Genomic DNA, 26,171 nt, shown 5'->3' with positions numbered 1-26,171 from the left:
TGTTTGAGGACCACCTGTGTAAGCTGCGGACTGTGGTGTCTAGGAAGTCTTTAGAGTTTTTATTATAATAGATTATTAATTTCATCCATAATCACCTGAAATTATCTTGTCTTTCTTTCCTTGTGATTTGAACTACTGAGTCAATAGTGAAATGATAAAATCAACAAGGAGAAAAGTCATTGATTTACTACCCAAACTTTAGGGGATAATGTCACATGGATAGTCTTTTAATAAAAGAAACTTGACCATATAGCATGTGAGGAAACATATTATCTATGCCAAGAAGTGGGTTTTCAAAATCTTTTTGAAATTTCTGTTAAAAGAGAAAAAGAAGCCAATGTTATTAATATAAACATTATTTACACATATTGAGGCTATAATTAAATTAGTTAACTGGATTTGTCCCGCTATTTCATTTTTCCTTTCCCCTAGTTATGCCCTCAAAAAATGAACAGAGGCGTTAGTAACTTTAGCAAAGTTTTGTAACTAATCAATAGGTAGTTTAAGAGTCGAGCAACCTTAACACATACATTCCTAAATAGCTCTGTCTATCCATCTATCTATCATTCATCCTTTCAACAAAGACTTACTGTTTCTGTTGGGCCAGGAACTATGTTCAGTGCTTTGAAATAGAACTAGGAAATCAAAACTGCATATTTGACTTTGGAGGTGGGTTGATTGAGTTTTAACAGGTTCAGTGTACCTTCCAGATAACACAGAGGCAGAGCTTTAAATGATGAAAAAACCTTCTGGATTTTATCTGAGAATACTGCTTTAGTTATACATTGAAGTTCATAGGAAACATCATTATCAGCAAAGTTGTTACATCAAGTAAATGGTTTTTTTTTTTTCATATATTGTTTCCTTAATCCTTCAGACACGGGGCCAAGGAAGTCAAAGTTAGGGGTTTGGTCTGTTTTATGGTAACAGACTGAATTCCTAACCACCAGCATTCATCTGGACAATGCATGTATAGGTACAGTGACAATCTATCTCACTACCTGGAAAAACAACCCCTTCTAGGGTCTGTATGACCCAGTCACAGGACACACAAACAAATACAGATACACTGTACACATTTGACCCTTTATACATGGTATTCTTCCTCTAAATTAAATGCAAAATAATTCTTTATTTACTCAAGTAATTATAACTACCTATTTCATGAAGGAAATGATTATCTTCAAAAATTGAAATATGAAGTTAGTTTCACTAGTTTATTGTGTTATCTCCACCATTTGTGAAAACCTGCTTGCCACTAATTTTAATATTTACCATTATCTATTTTTGAAAAATAAATTCGACCACTGATTCTCTTCATTAGCTCAGCTTGTCTTCAAGAAAAATTCTAGAAAAAGTGAATTTTCTCTGGCACTACACTTTACCTTCATTCCATCCTTTTATAGTTACCCCTTGGCATTTGATAATTTTGTCAGAAAATCCTCACTAAAAATAGTTGTCCACAAGTATCCTTCCATTGAAATGACCCGCCCTCTACCTCTTCCCACCAGAAAAAGAAATCAGAGACCCTCAGTCTGACTTATTTGACCTACTATGATACTGAGAAATAGACATTGAGAAATAAGTGGGCTCTTTAAATTAACACTGATGTATGAACGACCCATATACTTCCCAGAGGTAATTGTCTTTTGAAAAGGAATGCTTGTTAACGGTACTGAAAATATTAGTTAATTTAATTTTAGGCAACGTGAAAAAACTTTTAGCAGAGAAGCCTTTCTTCAGATTTAGAGTGGCCAGATTAACAAATAAAAATACAGAATGCCCAGTTAAATTTGAATTTCAGGTAACTAATGTATTTTTTTAGTGTAAGTATGTCACAAATATTATATGGGATATTCTTATGCTTTAAACAAAATCTGTTGTTTATCTGAAGTTCAAATTAACTGGATGTCATGTATTTTTTGGGGGGGCTACCCTGTTCAGATTTCTTGAATCAGCATGGTAGTACTCGTATTCTCCACGGCTCCAGGTGGCCCAGACTCTCCCTACCTCCAATCTGCCAGCCAAGCCCCAGCTAAAGAGTTGGCCTTTGGACTCCATTGTATCCTCTGCCCGATTATCTTCCCAGAAAAGAGCAGCAATTGTCACAACAAATCAAGCACTCTTCCTGGTTAACTGTATAACATTTTAAAAACAATGTTGTCCTAGGGCTTTGAGACTTTACTGGGGGTGAGAATGGAATAGCAGGTGAGAAATATTTGAGAATTTAAGCAGAAGAAAAAAATAACTTGATTGTAAGCTTTAGTTGAATACTGTAATAGTTTTTGAATTATTTATAAAGTTTTATTTAACAAAACATGTAATTGAATGACTTCAGCTGCCACCTGCTGTTGAGGATAACAAAAAGGAACTGTTTCTTAGCACTCAAGAAATGTTAGAAAATATATTAAGATGGAAGAACAGAAATGGATCCCAAAAACATGCATTTCTTCTTTAGGAATTTTTGTCTTAACTACCTATTTCCAGTCATTCACCACTGACACCTGAGAAACGACATGGACACCACAAAACTGGAAAGAATGTAAGACATGCATTGAACTTTGTTTTGTTGCCTCACATGTTTATTAACATTTAGTTTGATGTACCAAAAATATCTTTAAATGAGATAAACATTAAAATGTGCATCTAGATTAGAGAAAAATCACTGCGGTCTGATAATTTTATGTGAGACTGTGAATACAGATGGTGGAATGATTGATCAATGATTAAAATATGGTTTACTGATAATTCAGAACAGTGTCTCAGCTCACTGCGTATGCATGCACATGCACACGCGCACACAACGGACTTGACTCGTGGGCTTTAGAAAGATGTCCAGTTTTCAATGCTTCCATGTTCAACTTCCATTTTCCTCCACTCTAGGACTTAAAAAAAGTGAATCCATTAAGATCAGAAATACCTAATTCTCCAAGTCAAGGTCCAAGTAGTCGAAAAGTCTATTTCATAAAGTAGCTTATAAAAGGAATTTGCTTACATTCCAGTATTCCCAATATTGTTTTTTTCTACTTCCCAACTTACTTCCTTCACAGCCTATGCCCAGTACATGGTATGCATTCAATGATTATTTGAGTGAACAAATTTAATTTCACGTACCATGTGTTTCAACCCAAACAGGAATAGACCTGACTAAGGCTCTGCTTTGACAGAAGTACTGGACATCTGGCAGGCTCACTCTGTACAAATGTGTGATAATTATCAGCCGGTGGGCACTCAGTCTAGGTAAAACTATAATAGCTAGAGGGGCACTTTAACCCTGACCAGTGTACCACAACATTTCACAAACTGAGTTGTCCAGGCAACATTCATAAGAGTGAAAGGGGAAAGTCAGAAAACATAAAAATAACTATGAGTTCTTTTTTCCCCCCCAAATTTATTTATTTATTTATAATTAATTAATTTTTTATGGTGACATTGGTTAACGAAATCCAATAAGTTTCATCTGTACACTTTCACAGAAAGGCATATATATATTTACACTGTGTGTTCAACCATAGTTAGATTTCTTTCCCTCACCACATATTTGATCCCCTTTACCCCATTTACCACCCCTCTTCCCCCTACCCCCTACCCTCTGGTAACCTCTAGTCTATAGTCCATGTCTATGTATCTCTGTTTGTTTGTCTTGTTCAGTAACTATGAGTTCTTAAGAACACTAATGCCTAGACATTCAGTAAAGATGCTACCAAAGAGATGGACTATATTTTTCTTAGGAACAAAGTCTAATCATGCATGCCATGAGTCTAGAAAGGGTTTATACACGGATTGCATTATTTCTCTGAAATTCTTATCGAGGTATGTATTTGGAAGGAGGGATTGTAACAATTTTTTCTCCCAGCATCTTGTGCTAAACTGCTACCGCTGGCTTCTTTTTTCTTAGGTGATAATTGTACCAAGTAAGCCTGATTTTTTTTTTCTCCCATTACTCTCATAGCAATAAAAGGGAAAATGCTGACTCTACTAGCACTATTTCCCTTAGCTGCTACTTATAGCCACACAACTCCCACCTTCACCAGCACCATTGGCACAAATGGTTTGTGTTGCCTGAGAGAGCACAGCAAGAGTAATAGCATTCATTCTGTCTGTATCTCTGTGGGGTTTATATTAAATCATTATTTTTATTTTTTTTAATTTTTTTTTTCCCAGCCATCACCACGGGGACTAGAGATAACTACCCAGCTGAACTTGCCATGATTTTTGAAATAACTTATAGTTACCGTTGACATACAATATTATATTAGTTTTAGGTGTACAACATAGTGATTGGACATTTATATAACTTACGAGGTGATCATCTTGATAAATCTAGTACCCATCTGATACCATACTTAGTTATTACAACATTATTGACTTTATTCCCTATGTTATACTTTATATGCCATGACTATTTTGTAACTACCAATTTGTACCTCAAATCCCTTCTTTTTCACCAATTCCGCATCCTGACTGGCAGCCATCAAAATGTTCTGTGTATCTATGAATTTCTGTTGTGTTTGTTCATTTCTTTTTAAGATTCCACATGTAAATGAAATCATATGACATTTGTCTTTCTCAGACTGATTTCACTTAGCGTAATACCCTCTAGATCCATCCATGTGGTTGCAGATGGCAAAATTCCATTCTTTTTTATGACTGAGTAATTTTCCATTGTATATATGTACCACTTCTTTATCCATTCTCTTACTGATGAACATTTAGGTTGTTTCCATATCTTACCTATTGTAAATGATACTGCAATGAACACACGAATGCATATCTTTTCGAATTAGTGTTTTCAGTTGCTTCTAATAAATACCCAGAAATATCTGTCTCTTTTTGTAGCCTTTGTTTTAAAGTCTGTTTTGTCTGATATAAGTATTGCTACCCCAGCTTTTCCTTTGCTTCCATTTTTATAAAATACCTACTTCCATCCCTTTACTTTCAGTCCGTATGTGTTTTTTCAATCTGAAGTGAGTCTATTGTAGGCAGCATATGTAAGGGTCTTCTTTTCTTATCCATTCAGCCTCCCTATGTCTTTCGACTGGAACATTTAGTTCATTTATATTTAAAGTACTTGTTGATAGCTATGTAGTTATCGCCATTTTATTCATATTTTTATCTTTTTTCTTCTTATGGCAGTCCCTTTAACATTTCTTATAATACTGGTTTGGTGGTGATGAACTCTTTTAGCTTTTTCTTGTCTGGTAGGCTCTATATCTACCTTTCAATTCTAAATGATAGCTTTGCTAGGTAGAGAATCTTGGTTGTAGGTCCTTACTTTTCATCACTTTGAATATTTCCTGCCAATCCCTTCTAGCCTGTAAAGTTTCTGTTGAGAAACCAGCTGACAGTCTTGTGGGATTTACCTTGTACATAACTAACTGATTTTCTCTTGCTATTTTTAAGGTCTTCTCTTTGTCTTTACCTTTGGCATTTTAACTTATGGTGTTTCTTGGTGTTGACCTGTTTGGGTTCATCTTGTTTGTTATTCTTTCTGCTTCCTAGGTTTCTATGTCTATTTCCTTTGCCAGGTTAAAGACATTTTCAGTCATTATTTCTTCAAATAGGTTTTCAATTCCTTGATCTCTCTTCTCATTCCGGTATCCCCGTGATGTCAATGTTGTTATGCTTCATGTTGTCCCAAATGCCCCTTAACCTATCTTCATTTTTCTTCTTGCTATTCTGATTGGGTGTTTTCTGCTTCCTTATATTCCAAATCACTGATTCAGTCCTCTGTTTTATCTTATCTACTGTTGATTTCCTCTAATGTATTCTTCATTTCTGACTGGTTCTTTTAAATGTTTCTATCACCATTTTTATGTTTCCTACATCTTTGTCGAAGTTCTCACTCAGGTTATAACCAGTGTTTTAAACTCTGCATCTGGTCGATTGCTTGTCTCTATTTTGTTTAGTCCTTTTTCTGGAATTTTGTTCTGTTCTTTTGTATTTCTTTGTCTCCTCATTTTGCTTGCTTTCTATGTCTTTAGTAGAGCTGCTACATCTCCCAGTCTAGTAGAGTGGCCTTATGTAGTTGATGTCCTGTGGGGCCCAGTGGTGCAGTCTCCCTAGTCACCTGAGCCGTGTGTTCCAGGTGTATCTCTCATATATGGATTGATATCTCTGTAGCTGAGATAGCTCTCTCAATTTTTAATTGAGTGTGGGACCAGTCCATTCTGGTCTCTGCCCGTCCTACCAGTCTTAAGGTGGCTTCTTCTGTATGCCTTAGTCATAGGACTTCTGTTGAGCTAGATTTCAGGTGATTCTCAATGATGATTGTTTTGTAGTTTAGTTATAATTTTGACGTGGTCATGAAAAAGGCAAACACAGCACTTACTTACTCCGCCATCTCGAGTGGCTGGCATTATATTATTTTTAGACTGATATTCAAAAAAATTTTGAGTAGACTTTTTACATTTCTACAGACAGGGTGGGAAGGAGGGTGGGGAGTGTGGGGAAGATGAGCAACAAAGTGAAATTGTGGCTGAGGAAAAGGAAGGAAATGGAGAATAATCAAGGAGAGTTGGGAGAAAAAAGATGAGCAACGAGAAAGGGAAGGGTGAGCAGATGAACAGGACTGGAAGTGAAACATTCTGTTCTCCAAGTAATCCAGTTTGTTCGAAACCTGCCAAATACACCCCAAATTTGTGCAATGCCTCCCTCATTCCCAATGAAACAGGCTTAGGAAGCCCACATTTGGCTTTTAGGGCCTAACACCTCACAATTGGATTCTTAAAATCTTCAAACACAGAGACACGGCTATGAATAGTTAGACTTATACTCTCTGTTTCCTTCCTATATACTCTCTAAATATCTATGAGCAGACTTCTCTCCTACCAAAGTAAGATAATTTTTTAACATGGAGGAGGTCTTTACTAAAGAATTTGACTTAAATAACTTGTATATAATTAAGGTTGACTACTATGTTCTCGATACAAACTAATCACAGCTGTTCAAAGAAATTCCCTTACATTATTTTCACTGTGATTATCAACAAGAGATCCTGAATTTTACAAGGTTTATCATGTGGGCTATCTACCATCCTACTTTTTATAGCTATCTTTTCTCTAAGAGAAAAAAAATCCTAATGATACTTATGTTCTTCATGATAGACTACAGGCAGAGCCTTTGTCCGAATCTAAGTCAAAAAATGTTTAAGAGGTACTATGTTTTCTTATTATTTGTTTAATCAGTTTACTTCTCTGGTCATTGATTAGATGCTTTCCCTGCCAGATTAATTAGCTTTGCTGTGTTAAACAACCTTGAATTCTCAGTGATTTATAGACATGTTAATGGCTGTCATTTGGCTCTGGTGGTTCTGTTCCAAATGTCTTCCAGCTCCAGGTCTCAAACTGAGGGAGTAACCTTTCTCTGAGACATGCCATTTCAGGTCAGAGGGGAAAAAGAACACGAGGCTGGGCAAAACCACAACATTGCCTTGAAAACTTCTGTTTAATTGAAGACTATGGTGTCCTATCACATTCCATTGGCCAAAGGAATTCACGTGGTCAAATGACAATGAAACAAGGAAGTGCATTTCAGGAACCCTATATACCAGGAGGCAAGTCACATGGCAGCTGGGGGAGATGTATCATTCCCTAAGAAAGAGCAAATGATTGAGTGTATATCATAACTGAACACCACTGAGGTGTTTATTTCACCCCTTCAAGTCCTTAAGACATGCTGCTCTGTGCCATGCTTATGTATAGGAGTTTTTGGCAAGATTAATAATCTACCTGTTAAGGGTCTAGCCTCCCACCTTCCCCTCTGAGAGTTTATCACTTACCTAGAGCACCACCATCCCCTCCTCCATCTACATACCTCGTTATGCACCATGCAACACTCTCCCCTGTCTCCTCTGCTCTGGGACTAATGCATTTAAGATTTTACCAAGAGCAAGAGAAGAAAGCATGGACTTTAAGCATCTTTTATTTACTGTTGTACTAAAACCTTACAATTTAATTTGCTTCAACTGATAGAGAAAAAGAAAAATATAAGCAGAGTACATGCAAATTTATATTTTAATAAACTGTGCCACCACATAATGTTTTCTAATAGCTAAGGTTCTCAGTCAAAATGTAGGACATATACACCTCAGTACTTCATACTCCCAAAGCATCTTCATACTCAGATATACATTAAGGACAAGATATGTCTTGTATTGAGAGGAAGTTGTGTGGTTTCCAGAGTTCAGGAAACAAACTGATGGTATAGCTAAAGGCATAGTCTGAAAATAGCAATTTCCTATGAGACTGGACCCAATGAATTATTTTGCCAAATACAATTTACCATAGGGCAAAGAAAAATAGGATTAAAGACAAAGTAATACCTATTAGAGCTAAATTTGAGTAGCAAAGTTCTGTGTAGAGCAGAAATACAAGCATGTGGGCTACAATAGCATATGTATGGTCAAGCACGTTATGGGAACTGATTTGAGAGAGTCTACATATTTTTTAAAATTCATCAGATACTAACTCAAACATACTTTCATACTAGGATTATATTCAAAGTTAACGCCAACTAATGTGATTGGAAGATTAGGTTCTATTTTGTTTTTCTAAGTATTTAATCCAATAATTATACAGTGAGGCAAAAAGTATGCCCCAAATTATATAATTTTATTAATAAAAAAGTGATGTGTTATGTATTTCTTGATTCCAAACATGCCTAGAATGCAGTGTTTTATTTTAGTTTACCTTATAGCACTTTTTTTCACACTCTTTGTGTTAATTTTTCATTAGTATGTGAAGTAAATATAGACTATCTATTAAAGAGAGTAATTACATAGTCAATTTGAACAAAATAGCTTACTGATGTTGGATTGGCAAAGGCAGTGGTGGATTGAGTAAATTTTGCAGTTTGTAGTTTATTATTACGATGAACTGAAAAATACTCTTGAAATACACAAATGTAGATGTAAAAATATGTTAGATATGTGACCTTATTTTAAATTTAATCTGCATGTAGCAGAAAAATTTAAGGGTAGATAATAAGGTTTTTAAAGAATGTAAATGTTTCAAACACATGTATGAAATATGTTGTTTAGTTAATCCTAATTATAATACTAAAAATAGGTTATTATTAAAAACAAATAAAATAAAGACATTTATCATAAACATATGAAACCAAATTTCTAGAAAAGAAATTTATAAAACAATATTTCCTAGGCTTGTAAAATTCTATGCAATTTCTTTCTTGGGTGTTAAAAAAAAGTTATGTGAGATCACAACTGTAAGAATAACATTTTATCTAGTTATTTTTATTATTATTGGCAGTAACATTCTTTCGTGAAGTGGGTGGCGGAAACATCACAAAATCAACTGAAACAGTTCTCCACAAATTGCCATGCCCAGATGGTTTATGTCCCCAGAATAGTAGTAGACTCTACAAGGAACTGGCAGTCATTTTGGCAGGAGTCTGTTTGTTTTCTCCTCAGTGTGAAAATCAAACAATTTTAAAGGCAAATTGCAGGTCTATGAATTTTCCCCACTTCAAATTATAGGGTATTAGATGGTCGAGATACGTAAATGTTGTATAAAATTATGTTATAACTTGCTGTTAGGAAACCTTTGGGGAGATTAATCGGGGCAAATGAATTATGTAAAGTAATTTACTAAATAAATAACTAGAAACAACCAGATTTAGCAAAACATAAAAAAGTTATAGAAGTAACTTTGAGTGTGGAAATATATTTCATCGGGTTTCAAGCCTGCATAATACAATATCTAAATTTAAATACTACGATCATCACCTTTTTTCCCCTTTGGTGTCTTGTTTTTCAAATTTTTAAATATAGTCTCCATTTCTACCAAAATACTTTATTTACCAGATTTGTTTTGGGTTCCTCCAAATTATGTTATCCCTCACCCAAATCTACAATGGCATCAGAATGCAAAGTCATGGATATTGGGAGTCTCTGAGGAGGAACATTTGAACAGTCCCCCTCTTTCTCACCAAGATTCTGAACAAACAGAAAAATTAAATAGAGGACTAAGAGAAATAAGTTACAAAATATCTTATAACCTCATAGACCTTTGTTTGGAGAACGCAGCTTCATGTGAAACCCCTGCTAACCACACTCTAGAGTTAAACAGATATACCCACCCAGGTCCAAGTAGTCATGGACAGAGGTGCTCCCCAAAAGACGTTGCATAGTAATTAACTTGTAAGAGGCCAAATTTATTTAAGTAAAAAGCATTTATAATGTTATCTAAGACTTTTGTGTAAAATGTCACAATGAAAATGAAATGCTTCATTCTAAGCTATTGTAGATATTTCTGTTTGTGTGGAAAAATTCAGGTGCCCAAAGCTGTCTGAACTATGAGACCACATGAGTGAAGCTTACTCTAAACGAATCTTCTTCTACACTACGAAGGTAACCATGACTATATTGCTCAGCAGTTTGAGCCACCTTAGTGCAAGAGTTTTTTGACTGTGATAAATGCTTAGTATAGTCCAACATGTAATACATGTGTAACCTTGTATGAGAAAGAGAGGTATAAAATGTCCAGAATCAAAAACCTCATCCAGTAGTAGAACATTTCTTATAATAATATATGTCATGAATTAGGAAAAGTCTTAGAAGTGATACAGAATATTATCAATATTAACTTTCGATCTTATAATGCCCCCCCAAGAATGTATACAATGTAATTCTAATGCTACTGATTTAGCTCTTCCTTTTTATGTCAGTTTGATAACACCAGAATGTATTTTTCCTTCATTTGTTATTTGTACTTTCTAATAAATGTCCCCTTCTTATTCTTCTTTCATCCACATTAATTAATATTAGTCATAATATTGCTATTACTTTACTATTTCTTTCCACTCACAAATTCTACTTTGCCTTTTTATCCCCCAGCCTCTGGCTTCTACTCATTTTCTTTTGTATTGTTTTTCTTGTCTTCTTTAGGAGTTTTTATCTAATTGGCTTCTACTTTTGTTTTGCTTGTCTTCCTAAAAAAAAAATCTTCCTTCTATTTTTCTATTGCCCACTATACTACTTATTCTCAACAATTTTAAAAATTTATTCTTTCAGATTTGTTGTCTGTTAACATATATTTCCTGTTATTTTTTGTTTCTAGCTATGGTTATTTAGTTTCTCTCTCTCTCTCTCTCTCTCTCTCTCTCTCTCTCTCTCTCTCTCTCTCCTTTTCTCTTCTCTTCTCTTTGTATTTTGTCTAAATACATATCCACATTCAACATATATCATCTCTTTGAAATCGTTTCTCACCAAGAAAGTTGTCTTATCTCTTTTGAAAGAAGTGAGCACTTCTCTGTCAACCCAAAGACATATTTAAACGTTTGTTCCCATATAAAGAGAAAGGTGTGAGCCAAAACCGCAGATTCTGTGAAGTTCCTCCCTTCCATATATAGTGAGTTATAGATTCATAAATTAGGACCATTTAAAGTATACAGTTATAAATTTTTACACTAAAGAATAAAGTTCACTTTCAAATGTAATTGGAAAGCTCATGATTCATTTCTATATTTTTTATCAAAGTATAACAGATTCCAAGTATAATTTAGAATTTTTTTATATTACTGGAAAAATATTAACATTAAATTATTTGATGGTTTTCAGATATTCCATAAGTAAACTTATATGATAGGTTATTATTTTCAAAATGATTTTATTCTTCTAGTTAATGTAATATAAGATTTATTTTTAATATTATTTGAATATAAGATCTACTTAGAGTTGAAGAAACACTTTTATTAACCTCAGTATGATGTCATTATAATATGGGTTAAATTGTTCACATATAAATGTAATTCTAGTGTCTGAATTAATTTATAATTTTACATAATATATTGGAAGTGTTCATATTTGTCAGTGTAAAATTCTTTTATCTTCCTGGTTCTTTACTTTTCCAGTTGACATTGATAGCCAGTGATCAGGAATATTTGCCTAGAGGGCTTTTTTCAAATGGACTATTTCTGGAGAATAGGAAGGCTTTTAGTAAACTGTTTCTGTTCCATCCACACAAATTTATGGACAGTGATCTCCAATATGGCACCCTGTAGAAGGCACAGATTGGCCACAACGGTCATGTATATTTAAAATATACCTAAATACAAAATCTGAACATATACATATTAATGAAAATAGTTAATCAGTGAAATAGGAAGGATAAAACCAGATGGATGGACAAAAACATACCAGACAAATGCAAACGAAAAAAAAGGAGGAGGCATTTTATGATATCAGACAAATTTGTCTTCAGAGAGAAAGAAATTAAAGTGAGACAAGGACTATTTAAGGTAGTAAAGTGTTTGGTTCATGCCAAAGATCTTATCATAAGCAATATCTATACTCCAAATAACATAACACTAAAATTCATGTAACTAAAATTACAGGAACTACAAAATTAAATAGAAATACATTAAAAATAGACTTAAATTCACCTATCTCAGCTCATAATAGATCAAGTAGAACAAAAGTAGGTGCAGTATATAAGGTCTGAATAAGATAAGAAAAAAAGTAAATTGAATTGAAATATACTGAACTCTACAGCTTTAAAATGAAGAATGAGCTTCTTTTCTGTGTTCTTGGGAAAGTCATTTAAAAAACAACCTCAATTAGGTCAAAAGGTAAATATCAATAAATTCCAAGAAATATAAATGGTACAAACTACATTACTGGATTATAATGCAATACAACTAAACATAAATAAATAAATTATCATTTGGAAATTTTAAATGCTTAAACAGCTCTTAAAGAAGAATTTAAAACTAAAGATTATTTTAATTTCTGGTTGGTTTGTTGGTTTAGTTTTTCATAAAAAGTTTCATATAAGTTTTTATAGTTCTAAAATTTTCTTGGTATTTTTTTTGTGGAGATTGCATTTAAATTATTAATTATTTGAGAGAAATTTTATATCTTTAGTACATTATATTCCTATCCAAGAATAGAACATGCCTTTCCATTCATTTATATTTACTTTTCAGTTTATTTTGAAACTTTAAAAAACTCACATTTTGCTAATGAAAATTTCATTAATTGTATTTTCCCCCTTTAAGTGACTTTTCAAAGTTCACAGTAAAATTGAAAAGGAATTCAGGCCCCACAATAGCACAGTCCACCATTAACAGCACACACCAGAGTGGTACCTTTGTTACAATTGATGAACCTACAATGACCCATCGTTATCACCCAAAGTCTGTGATTTACATTAAGGTTCGCTCTTGATGTTGAACATTCTATAGGTTTGGGCAACTGTGTGACCCGAAGCCACCATTATAGTATTATACAGAGTTCTTTGTATATTTAAGATAACAGTTCTTTACAGCTTTGTCTTTTGCAAATATCTTCTGTGGCTTGTCTCTTCATTCTCTTGATAGTGTCTTTCACAGAGCAGATGTTTTTAATTTTAATTAAGTCCAGCTTATCAATTATTTCTTTAATGGATTGTGCTTTTATTATTTTTTTAAAAGTCATTGCCAAACCAAAGGTCATCTAAATTTTATCCTAATTTATCTTCTAGGAGTTTTATAGTTTTACATTTTATATTTAGGTCTATGAACCATTTTAAGTTAGTTTTGTGAAGGGAATAGGGTCTGGATGTTCAGTTGTTCCAGCACCATTTGTTGGAAAAAACTATCTTTACTTCATTTTATTGCCTTTGCTCCTTTGTCAAAGATCAGTTGACTATATTTATATGGGTCTATTTCTGGGCTTTCTATTCTGTTCTGTTTCATAAATGGTTTTCGGTTTTTAATTTCAAATTCCATGTTTATTTTTGCTGTAGAACGAAGTGATTGTATATTAACATCATATCTTGTAATCTTGCTATAATTGTTCATTAGTTCTAGGAGTTTTTGTTAATTCTTTTGGATTTTCTACAGAGATAATTATGTCATCAGCTATAAAGACACTGTTTCTTTTTCCTTCTAAATATGTATACCTTTTGTTTCTTTTTTTCTCTTATTTCACTAGCTAGTTCTTTGGTATGATGTTGAAAAGGAGTTGTGAGGGGGACAATCCTTGCCTTGTTTCTAATCTTAGTGAGAAAAGTCTGTTTTCTTCCATTTTATTTCTAAACACGTCTTATTTCTATAAAAAATCTATTGAATTTTTTATGTTCTTTTCAACCCAGACACCTTAATTGTCTTACTGCTTATAGGAATTTTTTCAGATGTTTCTATTGAGTGTTCTGGGCATCCAATCCTATTTTATGCAAATAATTATAATTTTACTTCCTTCATCCTTATATTAAAAAATGTAATTACTTGTATATAATTGGATTCATTTGTACTTCTAGAAAATTGTTAAATAATAGTGTTTTTATCTTGACTTTAATGAAAATACATCCAGAATTACTTTTTAAAGTTTGTTGCTGACATTGGGATTTGTATAAATAAATATATATTTATATTTTTAACATACTATGACAGTAGCATTGTATATTGGTGGAGAAAAGATATTCATTCAGTAATTAATGTTGGAACAACTATAAAAAATGGATCTCTACCTTACTTCATATAGAATACAAATTCCAAATCGATCACAAATTTAAATTTATAAGATTAAGCCATAAAATATTAAAAATGCAAGAAAATACAATGTATGATGATATGTCCCTCCATACATGGATCCTCCGGGGACATGGGTGCTTTCCTGAGCATGACACTAAATCTAGACGCCAAAAAGAGTTACAGTTAGATCATCACATTAACATTTAAAAATGTTTAATGCTTTTAAATCTGTAGCACAAAAACATCATAAAGTCAAAAAACATACCTTTTTTAAAAGGTCCCATATTGCAAAATTAAATGGTTAGTGTCATATCTAAAAGGTACTATAGTTTAAAAAGGAATAGAAAATGAAAACATGGGCTCTTATTTAAACAGGTAGTCATAGAAAAGAAAATTAGCTCTTAAACATGAAAAAAAGTTCAACTTTTCTCATAGGAAAAAATACAAATTGAAACTATATTGCCTCATTTTTGCCCCAATCAGATTGGAAATGTTGACCATAGGATAACACATTATGTGGTGAGGGTATGGATGAATAGGCACAGTGTTATATTGCTATCAAGAGAATCAGTTGGTGCAAGCTTCATTGACTAATTATGTCATTATATCAAAATTAAAGATTCACTTTTTGCACAGCTAAGTGCACCTTTAGAAATTAATACCATAAATATATCTATAGATATGTGAAAATATATATATGTAACGTGTTAATTGCAGCTTTATTTTTAAGAGCAAAAAAATGGAAACAACCTGAAAAGCCATAACTGGAGAATTGATTCAATAAATTATGGAAATACAAACAATGGAAAACCATGTAGCCAATAAAACCAAAGAGTTGAATCTATAAAAACTGACATGGAATGAACTCTAATACATATTTTTATGTGAAAAATGCAGGGTGCAGAACAGTTTGTACAGTAAGATACTGTGCATATGTGTTTTTAAATAGAATAAGTATACATGCGCTCATGCGATTAACGTATACCTATTACATATCTAGAAAAATGTATGGAGACAGATAACAGTGGTTACCTCTGGAAAAGGGAATTGCGTGCTGGAGAACAACGTGGAAGGGAGAATTTACACTGTACTTTTTTGTTAAATGTTTTGACATATCATTTGCACATATTTTCTGTCAAAAACTAATTAGTTAAAAATAAACATACATACATCTATGGCATAATACTTCTCTTATGAGAAAAAGCATCGTATTTGTTATTCCTAAATTTTTATTTCCAAAAAAACAAATGCCATATTTTTCCTGATGCCTTATGGGAGAAGAGTTTTCATTGATTTAAATTTACTGATGTAATTAATGTTCCAATCTTCCATTGACTGCAGGTAGGTTGTAAGAACCTCTTAAAGGTTTGTTAAGTAACCCAATAGACTGAGAATACAAATTTAGATTTGAATCCCCTTTGTTTCTCATCACCCACTGAAAAATAGGGTCACAAACCTCACAGCAGTGGGAATCTACTTCAGTGAAATTTAAGTCTCTATAGGACTCCTCACAAAAGAGTTATGGCTGCAGTTTTTGTGTTTGTTTGCTTTTTTGTTTGTTTGCAATTCGTATACACCAAAGCTAGAATTAACTGTATCAGAACTCGCTGACCTTAATGAGTTAATGCAGTATCCAAATAAATCTTGTGGCCAAGCAGTAGTTTAGGCTCTGGGAAGTTTTGGCTTAGTAATATCTGTAAAATTTGAGCTCATATGAAATATGCCTTAAAAAATATATTTCGGATTTGGCCTCGCATCAAATCAGATCTGACTCTGCTATATGTAGTTGAGGGTTTTGCCTCAGTTTCTCATAATATGTTTAGCACTGTAAGACTATACAATCAGCAAGAATATTATTATTACTTTAGTGAAGAAAAACTCTTCAGTTCTTATTGAACTCATGGCACCCTCTCTTACTTCTGGTCATTGTTTCCTAAAATTGGAGAATCCTCTCTCGCATCTTTAGCTATCATCTCCCACCTGCAGACCAATCTAGCAATTTCTTTCCAGTCTAGTCTTTCTCTCACTCTTAGTCATTTCAGTGACATTCGTCCAATCTTGGATTGTCTGTTTCTGTATGTGTTCAAGTAAGCTGACCCCAGCATGGCTGATGACATGAGTAGGACACGGTTCTGGTTACTTCAGTCTCAGAATAGATGGAGACCAAATCAGGACAGCAGTGACAATCTGATTGGTCATTAAGGCTGGCTGCAGCAAACTGTTCTGACCACTTTGGCCAGGAGCCACTTGCCAGGACTCAAGGGTTGGATTTTACATCCTCTCTGAGACAGCTCCCTTTCCACTTCATTTTGTTGATGAGCTAACCATTGTCTCTAGGGGACTACAGCGCATCTTCTGGGTGGCTCACAGAGTAAACAGCCCATTAGGGACGTGTTGCTATTTAGCCTAATGTACTTTAATTAAGGCTGGACTTGAACCACTTTCTTAACTTATGGCACAGTTCCTATATCAGCAAAGCACAAGAATGAATAAACATGGAATACTTAACAAAACCTGAGATAAAAATCATGTCTGTTAAGCCAAACTCAAGGAAGCAGAAAGTATAATGGTGGTTGGCAGGGACTGGGGGAGGGGGAAATGGGGAGTTGTTATTTAGTGGGTATAAAGTTTCAGTTATGCAAGATGAATAAGTTCTAGAGCTTTGCTGTACAATTCTGTGCTTATAGTTAACAGTACCATTTTACACTTAAAACTTTGTTGAAAGGGTAGATCTTGTGTTAAATGTTCCTACAACAAAAAGAATTAATATTTAGTAATTATATTTCAATTCAATTGGAAATAAAAATTTCAATTCTCTAGTCATATGTCATGACAAGAGTTTACAAATACTAAGTCTTCTCTTAATCTCCTTAAAATCAGCATTTTTTTGTTTTTTTAGGACCTACATATGCAGAGTAAATGGTAATTAAAATGTGCAGGATGACAAGATGGAGCAAACAGTGCTTGTACCACCAGGACCTGACAGCTTCAACTTCTTCACCAGAGAATCTCTTGCGGCTATTGAAAGGCGCATTGCAGAAGAGAAGGCTAAGAATCCCAAACCAGACAAGAAAGATGATGATGAAAATGGCCCAAAGCCAAATAGTGACTTGGAAGCTGGAAAGAACCTTCCTTTTATTTATGGAGACATCCCTCCAGAGATGGTGTCAGAGCCGCTGGAGGACCTGGACCCGTACTATATCAATAAAAAAGTGAGTGGTTTTTATCAGGCATATTTTGCTGCTAATTCCCTACTGCATACCTTGGACTTTTATAGCACCAACACAGGCTGAATTAGCACAGAGTCTTAAGTATCCTTCTGTTTAAGAAATGACACATATTTGCATGTGTTTTATGCATATACATGAGACATAAATTGATTATATCATAACAAATGGAGCTGTCTGTCCCAAATGCACCATGACAGATACCTAAAAACAAATATAAGTTATAGGCAGCTAATTTAATGAATTAAAAAATTCTCCCCAGAGATTGTATTTACTATAGAATGTTATATGTTTTCTGCACTTGAAAATTCTGAAGTTATCACAAGTTATAAGGGCTTCAAAAATATTAGTGTTAATTTCTCATGGAACAAAATTTGATGTGACAACTGTTTTCGATCCCTATATCACATTATATGTAATAAATCTATTAATTTCTGGAACATTTCTATATAAACTACAATTTTAAAAAATTATTCAATCTTTTGGTAGAAATATATTTATATTGGTAAGAATTAACAAAAATATAGTATTCTGAAGAAGCTATAAATGATATTTGAATGCTTGCATTTTCTGTATCCATGCCTGAAATTGTGCACTCCATCTTTCATTAAGACCACGATTTCACCAAATCAAGAAGAAAACCCTACAGAAAAAGATAAAATCAAAAAAGATTATTGTATTAATTTTAGGTTGAATTTATGATTAGTTAATTTGCAACTTTTTATTATCTTTTTCATCTGATACGTTTGTGAACTCTTGGTGGAAGCATAGAGCACAAAGACTGTAATTAAGCAGATGAAAGTTTTTAGTTGGACGTGGGCCTTAAAATATCCTAGACTCTCTTTTGTTGCTGTAACAGTTCTTGACATGAAGTTGGTCCATGGTGAATACATAAGTTCAGCAATTTTCATGTGTAGATTTAAGACAGTTTTGTACATCACTTCCATTACTATAATTTCAGAGATAAAAACTACACAAAAGGATGACCAGCACTGTTAACTTTTTTTTTTCTTTTAACTTTCAGGATATAGCCAGTTTAAGTGTAAAGGCACTTTCCTTTTTTAAGAATTGGTTTGCCCATTTTACAGTAAAGGAAGAGATAATCATTTTCCAAAGATATCTTTTTCTTTTATTTAACTTTGCTTTTTAATATAATATTGCTAAATCTTAGTAGGTTAAAGATTAGTACTTTATCATTAAATCAGTCCTTTGGAATATAATTTAATATGCTATCTGTAAAGCTAAAGCCCAAATTAAGGAAACTATGAGGGGTTTATTTGTTTTAGGAAAGTAAAAATGAAATCTAGTTATTTAAACATTTTGACTTTTTTAAAATTACTTCATTATTGAAGAAATGACTCTGGTGTGTTCTAGAGAGAAACTCATTCACCCCATAGATTATGTTAGTTTATTGATAGATATTGGACATACCAGCCTATTCAAAGACTGGGTTGGGGGCTTGACCCCCAACAGGCTTTTTTTATACTCAGACACCCATCCTCTCCCTCTCCACAAGTAATCACCTTCCAAAAATTATTAAAGACACCCAGAGTCTACCCCTTTATCAAAGAGGGCTGAAATCTAACATCCCAGCTCATATGCTGTGTCCTGATTTGTAAAACAATAAATGATGCTTTCAAAAAGACGGAGCTAATGCATATTGACAAGGCCAGTGATTCTTCATGTGAAAACCGGATCACCTAATCAATCTTTTTCCTTTAAAGAGTTTTCAGACTGATGAAAGTTGTTATCTTGAGAGGATGCCCCCAAAACAAAACAGTCCATGATTGGTTTCTAATTAGTGATATATAACAAAGAATACAAAGGCACCTAGAAAACAAAATTACACAAATCTTTTCAAATAGTTAAAAGAAAGACCTTAAAACTCAGCTTGAAAGACCAACTCTGATGGAATGACTAGTCAGCCAGATTCTTGTGCTAATGTAACCTTTATGAACTTTGTTAGATTCACATTCAAACTTGCCATTAACATCTTCTATCCTTATCTTCAAATGCACATTGTGTGAGGAAGGAAAAACACTTTGACATTTTGGAACAAATCACAATGTGCGAGTAGAACAACCTGATAAGAAAAATACTGTTATCAAAAGGAGTTTTCTCCAAGGTAAGGCACATTCATTGCTTTCACATTGAGCTAACATCAAGCAAGTCTTCAAATGTGAGTCATTCAACCACAATGGAAATAAAACTTTTTGCAGGACTGAAGTCCTTAAAAACTAATATGAAATACTTAGGACACCTGATTGAGCTGTGTGTTTGAAATTTCCTCCTGCTGCATTTTCATGTTTTAAAACTTTCTCTAGTTGTCTATACACTGTTTTTTAGTCTTAAATTTTCGTTCATGATTGGATTATTTCAGTATTGAGAAGTAGTCTTAAATTCTGAATTAGTTTCTTCTGATTAAAGTTGGAATGCTTAGCAAAATAATAACCCTTTTAAAATAATGAATATTTCTTTCAATATAGGATGACTAATTTTATTTTAGTGACAGGTATCTGAGATTGGCAGAGTGATCCTCATTAAAACAATGCAGTACACATGCACAGTACTGCAGCACAGTTAAAGAGTCTAATGGTGGAAATGTCATCAGGAGAAATGCTTCTTAGGATGAGATTTCTCACTATTGGTGATGTAGATTATATTGCCTGAATGAGATAGAATACGCAAATGTCAGGCCAGTGACTTCCCTGAGATTTTACTCCAAGTATAATGTTAATGTGTCATTTGTAGCTATACACAAAGTCTCTAATTTCTTTCTTAATAGTATATCAAATAAACAGTATAAGCCTACTGTAAAAAATGATTGCAGATCTATTCTTTATGTTACACTTTAGAATGAAATACAGTGGCATTTAATGTGCAAGAAATAGAAATGACACAAACAACACTAAGCTCTCTGTGATCTTCTACAAAGACAATGTCAATAAGCTTATGGAAATGTCACTGATGACGGTATTTTCAGATGGCATATGCCCACATATTTTTATCTTCTTTGCCCCAGTTTAAAATGTACAAATTATATAATGTTCAAAAATTCTCCTAAAATTGTTAATGTAGTTTAATCCAAGGTCAGTGGTACTTTAGTAGTAACTGAAGAAATAGTTGCAACCGTCTCATGAACATTCCTGGTGCATGGAAGCACTAGGAACTTTCCAGACCCTCAGTTTTAAACCTTCAGAAGTCCAGGGTAAGAACTAAGGAATAAAATAGTGCTGTCAGAATATTGTCAATATTTTCCATGCCATGTGAGCTCTGGTCCAGTGTTCTTCAGAAAGTCATTCCAAGTTGGATTCCTTTTGTTTGTTTATTGACTTTAGTTGAGTGGCAAAGCACATTTTAGCTTGCGAACATACCTTATGGGATTTTTCTTTTTTCACAATTAGCTTTCCTAGCTTGGGTTGATTTTGTACCATTTGGCTATACACTCAAATTCATTATCCACTCTTTATTATAGAAAACTCCTCTCTTCTCATGTTCTTCTTAAAATTACAGATGACTCATTAGTACCATGAAAGGAAATATCCTTTGAGAGTGTGACAGTGTCCTGGAAATAGAATGAGGTATTTTAGATCTGTAGTGAAAATGGATGTTTGTTAATTATAGAATGTAGAAATGTATTCTTTTAAATATGTACTTTTTTTTTCTTGTGGACCATTTAAAAACAACTTATTCTCCCTTTTGATAAACTCTTTTAAAAAATATGCATACTCCCTTTATTGGGCCTGCATGAAGAGTCATACATGAATTTGTTATTTTAAATTCATGCTTGGTCTGTTATTGCTACAAGAATTTTTAGTTTTTATCTTGGGTAGAGAGAGTTATTTGATTTGTTTGTAATTGGAATTACGGAGTTTTCCTTGCAAAAATAATTTAATAGAAAATCAAAAGTAGATGGTAATTAAAAGCTTAGGGTTCCATGAATTGTCATGTAGACAGTCCCAATTTACAATTTTTCTTTGTATATTATTATCTCCTCTAGAATTACTAGTCATCCAGGCTCTCCCTTACATTCAAGGCAGTATAATTGCCTTCCAAATCTTTCTCTTCCTCACTTATTATTTTTTCTTTAAGCCCCTTTCTTTGTCACCTCTAAGCCTCTGTCTCAGAAATGATCTCAAGATGAGGATGTTCGTAATAAAATAATGATTAGCATTTATTGAGTACCAGCTATATTAGTAAAAGACCCTTTAATTGAAAATGACTAAAGTGCAACAGAAACTAGTTTAAAAAAAAAAGAAAGAAAGAAAGACGGTGTAGGGTAAATTTAATTTTAATATCAAAGGATCCAATACCAATCCTTTTCCATTTTTGGCTCTACTATCACCTATGTTGGCTGCATATATAGGCTGGCCCTTCCCACAAAATGGTAAAAAATAGCCACCAGTAACACTAAACTAATATCCTACAGCCCAGTAAACTCCCAAAAGAGGGCTCATTTTTTCTTCAAAATATTTAGCAAAAGCCCTGGAATTGGTTCAAATTAGGTCAATATCCTCCTCTGAACCAATCACTGTGGCCAAGGGTATGTGATGGTCTCATTGGCCAAAGCAGTGTCACATGTTGATCTGTGTTGCCAAGGGGTAGGTCAGCTCCACTCAAGCCACCTGGGCAGACAATGGGGCAGAGGTTTTTTCCTAAAGGAAGAGATAAGGCCTGTTAAAGAAGAAGGAATACTGGGCAGGAAAAAACAATAGCTCTGTACTGTATCCACTATGTATCAGGGTATTTACAGTTCCTATTTAATCCACATGTCCTTTCAAGATAGCTCTTGTCTTTCTTTATTTAAAAATAATGACATTGAGGTGAAGTAATTTGCCTATGATCACAAAGCTGTTAAGTAACAGAAACTAGATTTAAAAGCTATCTGTCAGCTTCCATGGCCCATTGCCACCCTACTTTGGGTATACAGTTGTACAAATGATACCAGTAGAAAAGGGAAGTCAGTGATAGAATCTAAATAATCCTGTCACTGCTTTTCCTGCCCCTCTACTCATGCCACTTTGCTAGTTGTACTCTTTGTCTCCTAGGCTGGCAATATTTCCCAAAACCGATTTGTCACTTCCTTATCTCTGCTCCATCAAGAGCATCCCTTACCTTTGTAAAAGCTAAACTCTTAAAGACTCAGTGGGTCTGGATTACTAAAATAATTAGAAAATTACACTTCCCACCAGATTCTAGTAGTGAGATAAGCACCTTTTTTACAAAGAGGACAGATTCGGGAAACTTCAGTTTTGCACCTCTGTGGCATTTAAATTGCTATCTGAAGGATAGAAAAGAGGGAGAAGGAGAATCTTCCAGAGAAAGGGAACAGCCTATCAGAAGACGGGCAATGTAGCTGGATCGTACAAAGTAAGAAGAAAATAAGATGAAGTTGGGGAGGTGGACCTGGGGCTGGATTAAAGGCCCCTTTTAGTACATTATAAAGAGTTTGAAGATTAAGTTCAAAATCAATTATCAGAAGGCTTTGGGTAGAGGAGCAACATGGTCCACTGGGTATTTTAAAAGATCAAGTTAGGAGTCTTTCTGGATGCTTGGTCTAGATTTTTGACAATGAAGATGGAGAATAATTTGTGGGATCAGGATCTATTTTAGAGGTGTGATGTTTAATTCTCAGACAGGAGCAAGCAAATGGCATTGTTTTCTGCATATAAAATTTGGGAGGAAAGTTATTGAACAGGAAAGTTCTAGTGTGAAAATTGGCACCACTTTCGGATACGTAAATGTTTGTCTGTGTATATGTCTGAGAACCAGACATACGTTTTTAATGTTTTAATCCCTCCTTGTATGTATATGGCACTTTAGAATTTATCAAAGATATTTACATGTTTTATTTCATTTAATTCTCGAAACAACCCTGAAGTTAGTACTGTTTTAATCTCCTCCATTCAGATGTAGAAAGTGATGTGCAATAATTTGCTCAAAGTTCTCACACAAGTCTGCAATAGATCCGGTCCTCAAATTTTTTCAGTCAATGAAAAACTGAGCAGATAATAGTGTATCGCACCCATGGGACAAGATAAGAGCTGAGAAATCTTTGACCCCAGATTTTATCATTTCACCCGTGGTTAAAGCTTTTCCTCTGTCGTCTGTGGTAGAGGCAGAGGCATCCACAACCATGGCTGATGAGAGCCCAGCTGGGCACCTCCCATGTAATCATCTGCAATAGCCCATCCCCACTCTTCCACCCAGCTATGGGCCATAGACAGAAATTTTACAAACCTTTCCCCGGGTACAAATTCTTCTCCTTTGCAGGAACTTAAAGCTGAGAAAGGAAAAAAAAAATGACTTTGAGGCATTGAGCCCATTGACTCATGCAGTATTGTTTAAAATTTTAAGTTAAAGTTTTCAAGGTTTATAAATCCTGAGATTACACACACACAACACGCACACACAGTCATACATATTTTGGGTTTCTTTTACGATATCTGGCATCACTGATTTGCCTACCAAAAATTGGCAGGTACCTCTTGCCACCTTAGCCTCTATGAGTATTTTGGTTTGTAATTGCCGGCTTAAAGACTACATGTGTAGTCTTTAAGCCGGCAATTACACGAAGCTGTATATTAAAGGTTGGTGGGCCGCAGGCAGGCAAGCGCCACAGGTTGTTCTTTAAGTTGATTATCCCTAGTCTGAAGGGAAAATAAAATGAGACTAGGAGAAAAAAATATGTATTTTTTAATATTGCATGCTCACTTCAGAGTCAAGTAGAGAACCTGTGAGAAAATTTTCATCCCCTCAGTGGGCCGGAAAAAGAGGGAAATCTCATTCTGAATCCACAGGTTATAGCAAACAGGCAGGGAAGTAGATGAGACTGTTTAGAAAACCCTCAGAAAAAAAATAGAATTAGATGCTATAAAATTGGACTAGAATGATTAGATGTCATAAAACTGGACTAGATATGTAATAATAAGAATCTCTTGACTTTCTATGCAGTTCTTTATACCCAAATCTCTGAAGTATCTCACCTCCTGCCACATATCTCTTATTCCACCCCTCCCTGCTGGAACCTCTCCTCAAGCCAGAAGCCTGGAGCTGGAGAAAGGTTGACCCCACTTTTGGCAGAAGATAGAGCCAGGGAATTCTCCTAGGTCCAGTGCCAAGAGGAGAGAGGTGTACTTAGTACTCTTTTGTGGGAAAATATGTTCAAAGTTCCAAACAACTGACTTCGAAATACATTTTTGGAATACAATATATGTACAAGTTAAAAATTGCTTGTTTTAAATTTCAAAGATAAGGCATAAATTTAATTAAACAATAGTGTGTAGTCCATTTTTCTATTGTTCATGATCATTGCTAACCTTCCTGTGTTACTTACAGCTTTTGCCATTATATTTACTTTAAAAGCAAGCAAATGCATTAAATTTGGAGTTGGTCCTGTTACCTGGTAATTTTTCAGTAATGTTTAGATAAATAAGAAATTAGATCTTAGATTTAAAACATTTACTTTCAGGAACATGGTCCCTTGATTGAAAGAAAAGTTAAGATAATGGACATATTTAGGAAAAAAGACTGGAAAACTATGGCTCATTAAATGTCCGTTTCGGAAAAAAATATAAAGAAATCACTTTCTAAGAACCCAGAGACAAGACTACTAGATAATAAGTACAGATTTATAAATAGCAATTTCTACCAAACTATTATAACATAATTGCTTCCTTATTGACTATGCATTTGATCAAGGGGAAGGATTTTAATCCATGTGTACAATGTAATCACTGATAATTTGGGCAATTTAAAAAATCACTAATTAAAACAGATTCACAACCCTGCTATTACAGAATCACCTGAGTTATTTATTAAAAGAACAGAATACCAGACATCAGAATCACTACTGAACTGGAATTGCAATATTTTTATGAGCTAAATATACTTTTTCCATTTTTCAAAACAGGCAAACAAGTCACAGGAAAGTCAAATAACTTGTCTAAGATGTCACTGTTGGAAGACAGCAGAGCCAGATTTTGAGCCAGGCATCTGACCTCAGGGTCTGCACTCTTAGAAACTATATAAGTTAAAACAAATTCTACTTATATTTTCCTAATATTGCTTTACGGATTATTAAGCTGTCAATTACGAGGGGTGTTTACTTATTTTTCTTGGAGTCCAGACTTTGAAGACTTAGAATTGGTATGAAAAAAGGAAGAAAATAGCTCAATATTTTTAATATTGATTTCCTCTCTAAATGATAACATATTGGATATACTGGGTAAAAAATTATTAAAATTAATTTCACCTACTTCTTTTTACTTTTTAAAACATGGCTGTTAGGATATTTAAAATCACATATGTGGCTCAGATTTGTGATTCACATAATATTTCTTTTGGACAGCTCTGGTCTTGGTAAACTTTCATTTATCATTCTAGATTTTCTTCTATTAGTAGAGAGAGTTGACCATTTACTGGGTTATAAGCTTCTTGGAGTTATGACTTAAGTATCTTTGTTTTCCCTAC

At 33.9% G+C, this 26,171-nt stretch overlaps 1 protein-coding gene across 7 annotated transcripts in view; it reads left to right on the top strand.

Moving 5' to 3' along the window:
• Nucleotides 1–26,171, top strand: part of SCN1A (sodium voltage-gated channel alpha subunit 1) — a 126,714-nt gene that overhangs the window by 41,894 nt on the left and 58,649 nt on the right. For 5 of the 7 annotated variants that reach the window (XM_015596476.2, XM_006921152.2, XM_006921150.2 and 2 more), the window contains exon 2: nucleotides 17,372–17,684. In XM_015596476.2, the coding sequence (XP_015451962.1) occupies nucleotides 17,421–17,684 (264 nt within the window). In that variant the 5' untranslated portion in view covers nucleotides 17,372–17,420. Of the gene's footprint in view, nucleotides 1–17,371; nucleotides 17,685–26,171 lie in introns of those variants that run through there. The other 2 variants (XM_006921153.3, XM_025039388.1) reach the window with 1 other exon arrangement.

This window comes from Pteropus alecto, unplaced genomic scaffold (genome assembly GCF_000325575.1).
Source record: "Pteropus alecto unplaced genomic scaffold, ASM32557v1 scaffold3, whole genome shotgun sequence".
Classification (NCBI taxonomy): domain Eukaryota; kingdom Metazoa; phylum Chordata; class Mammalia; order Chiroptera; family Pteropodidae; genus Pteropus; species Pteropus alecto.
This window is presented reverse-complemented; position numbering and strand designations above follow the sequence as displayed.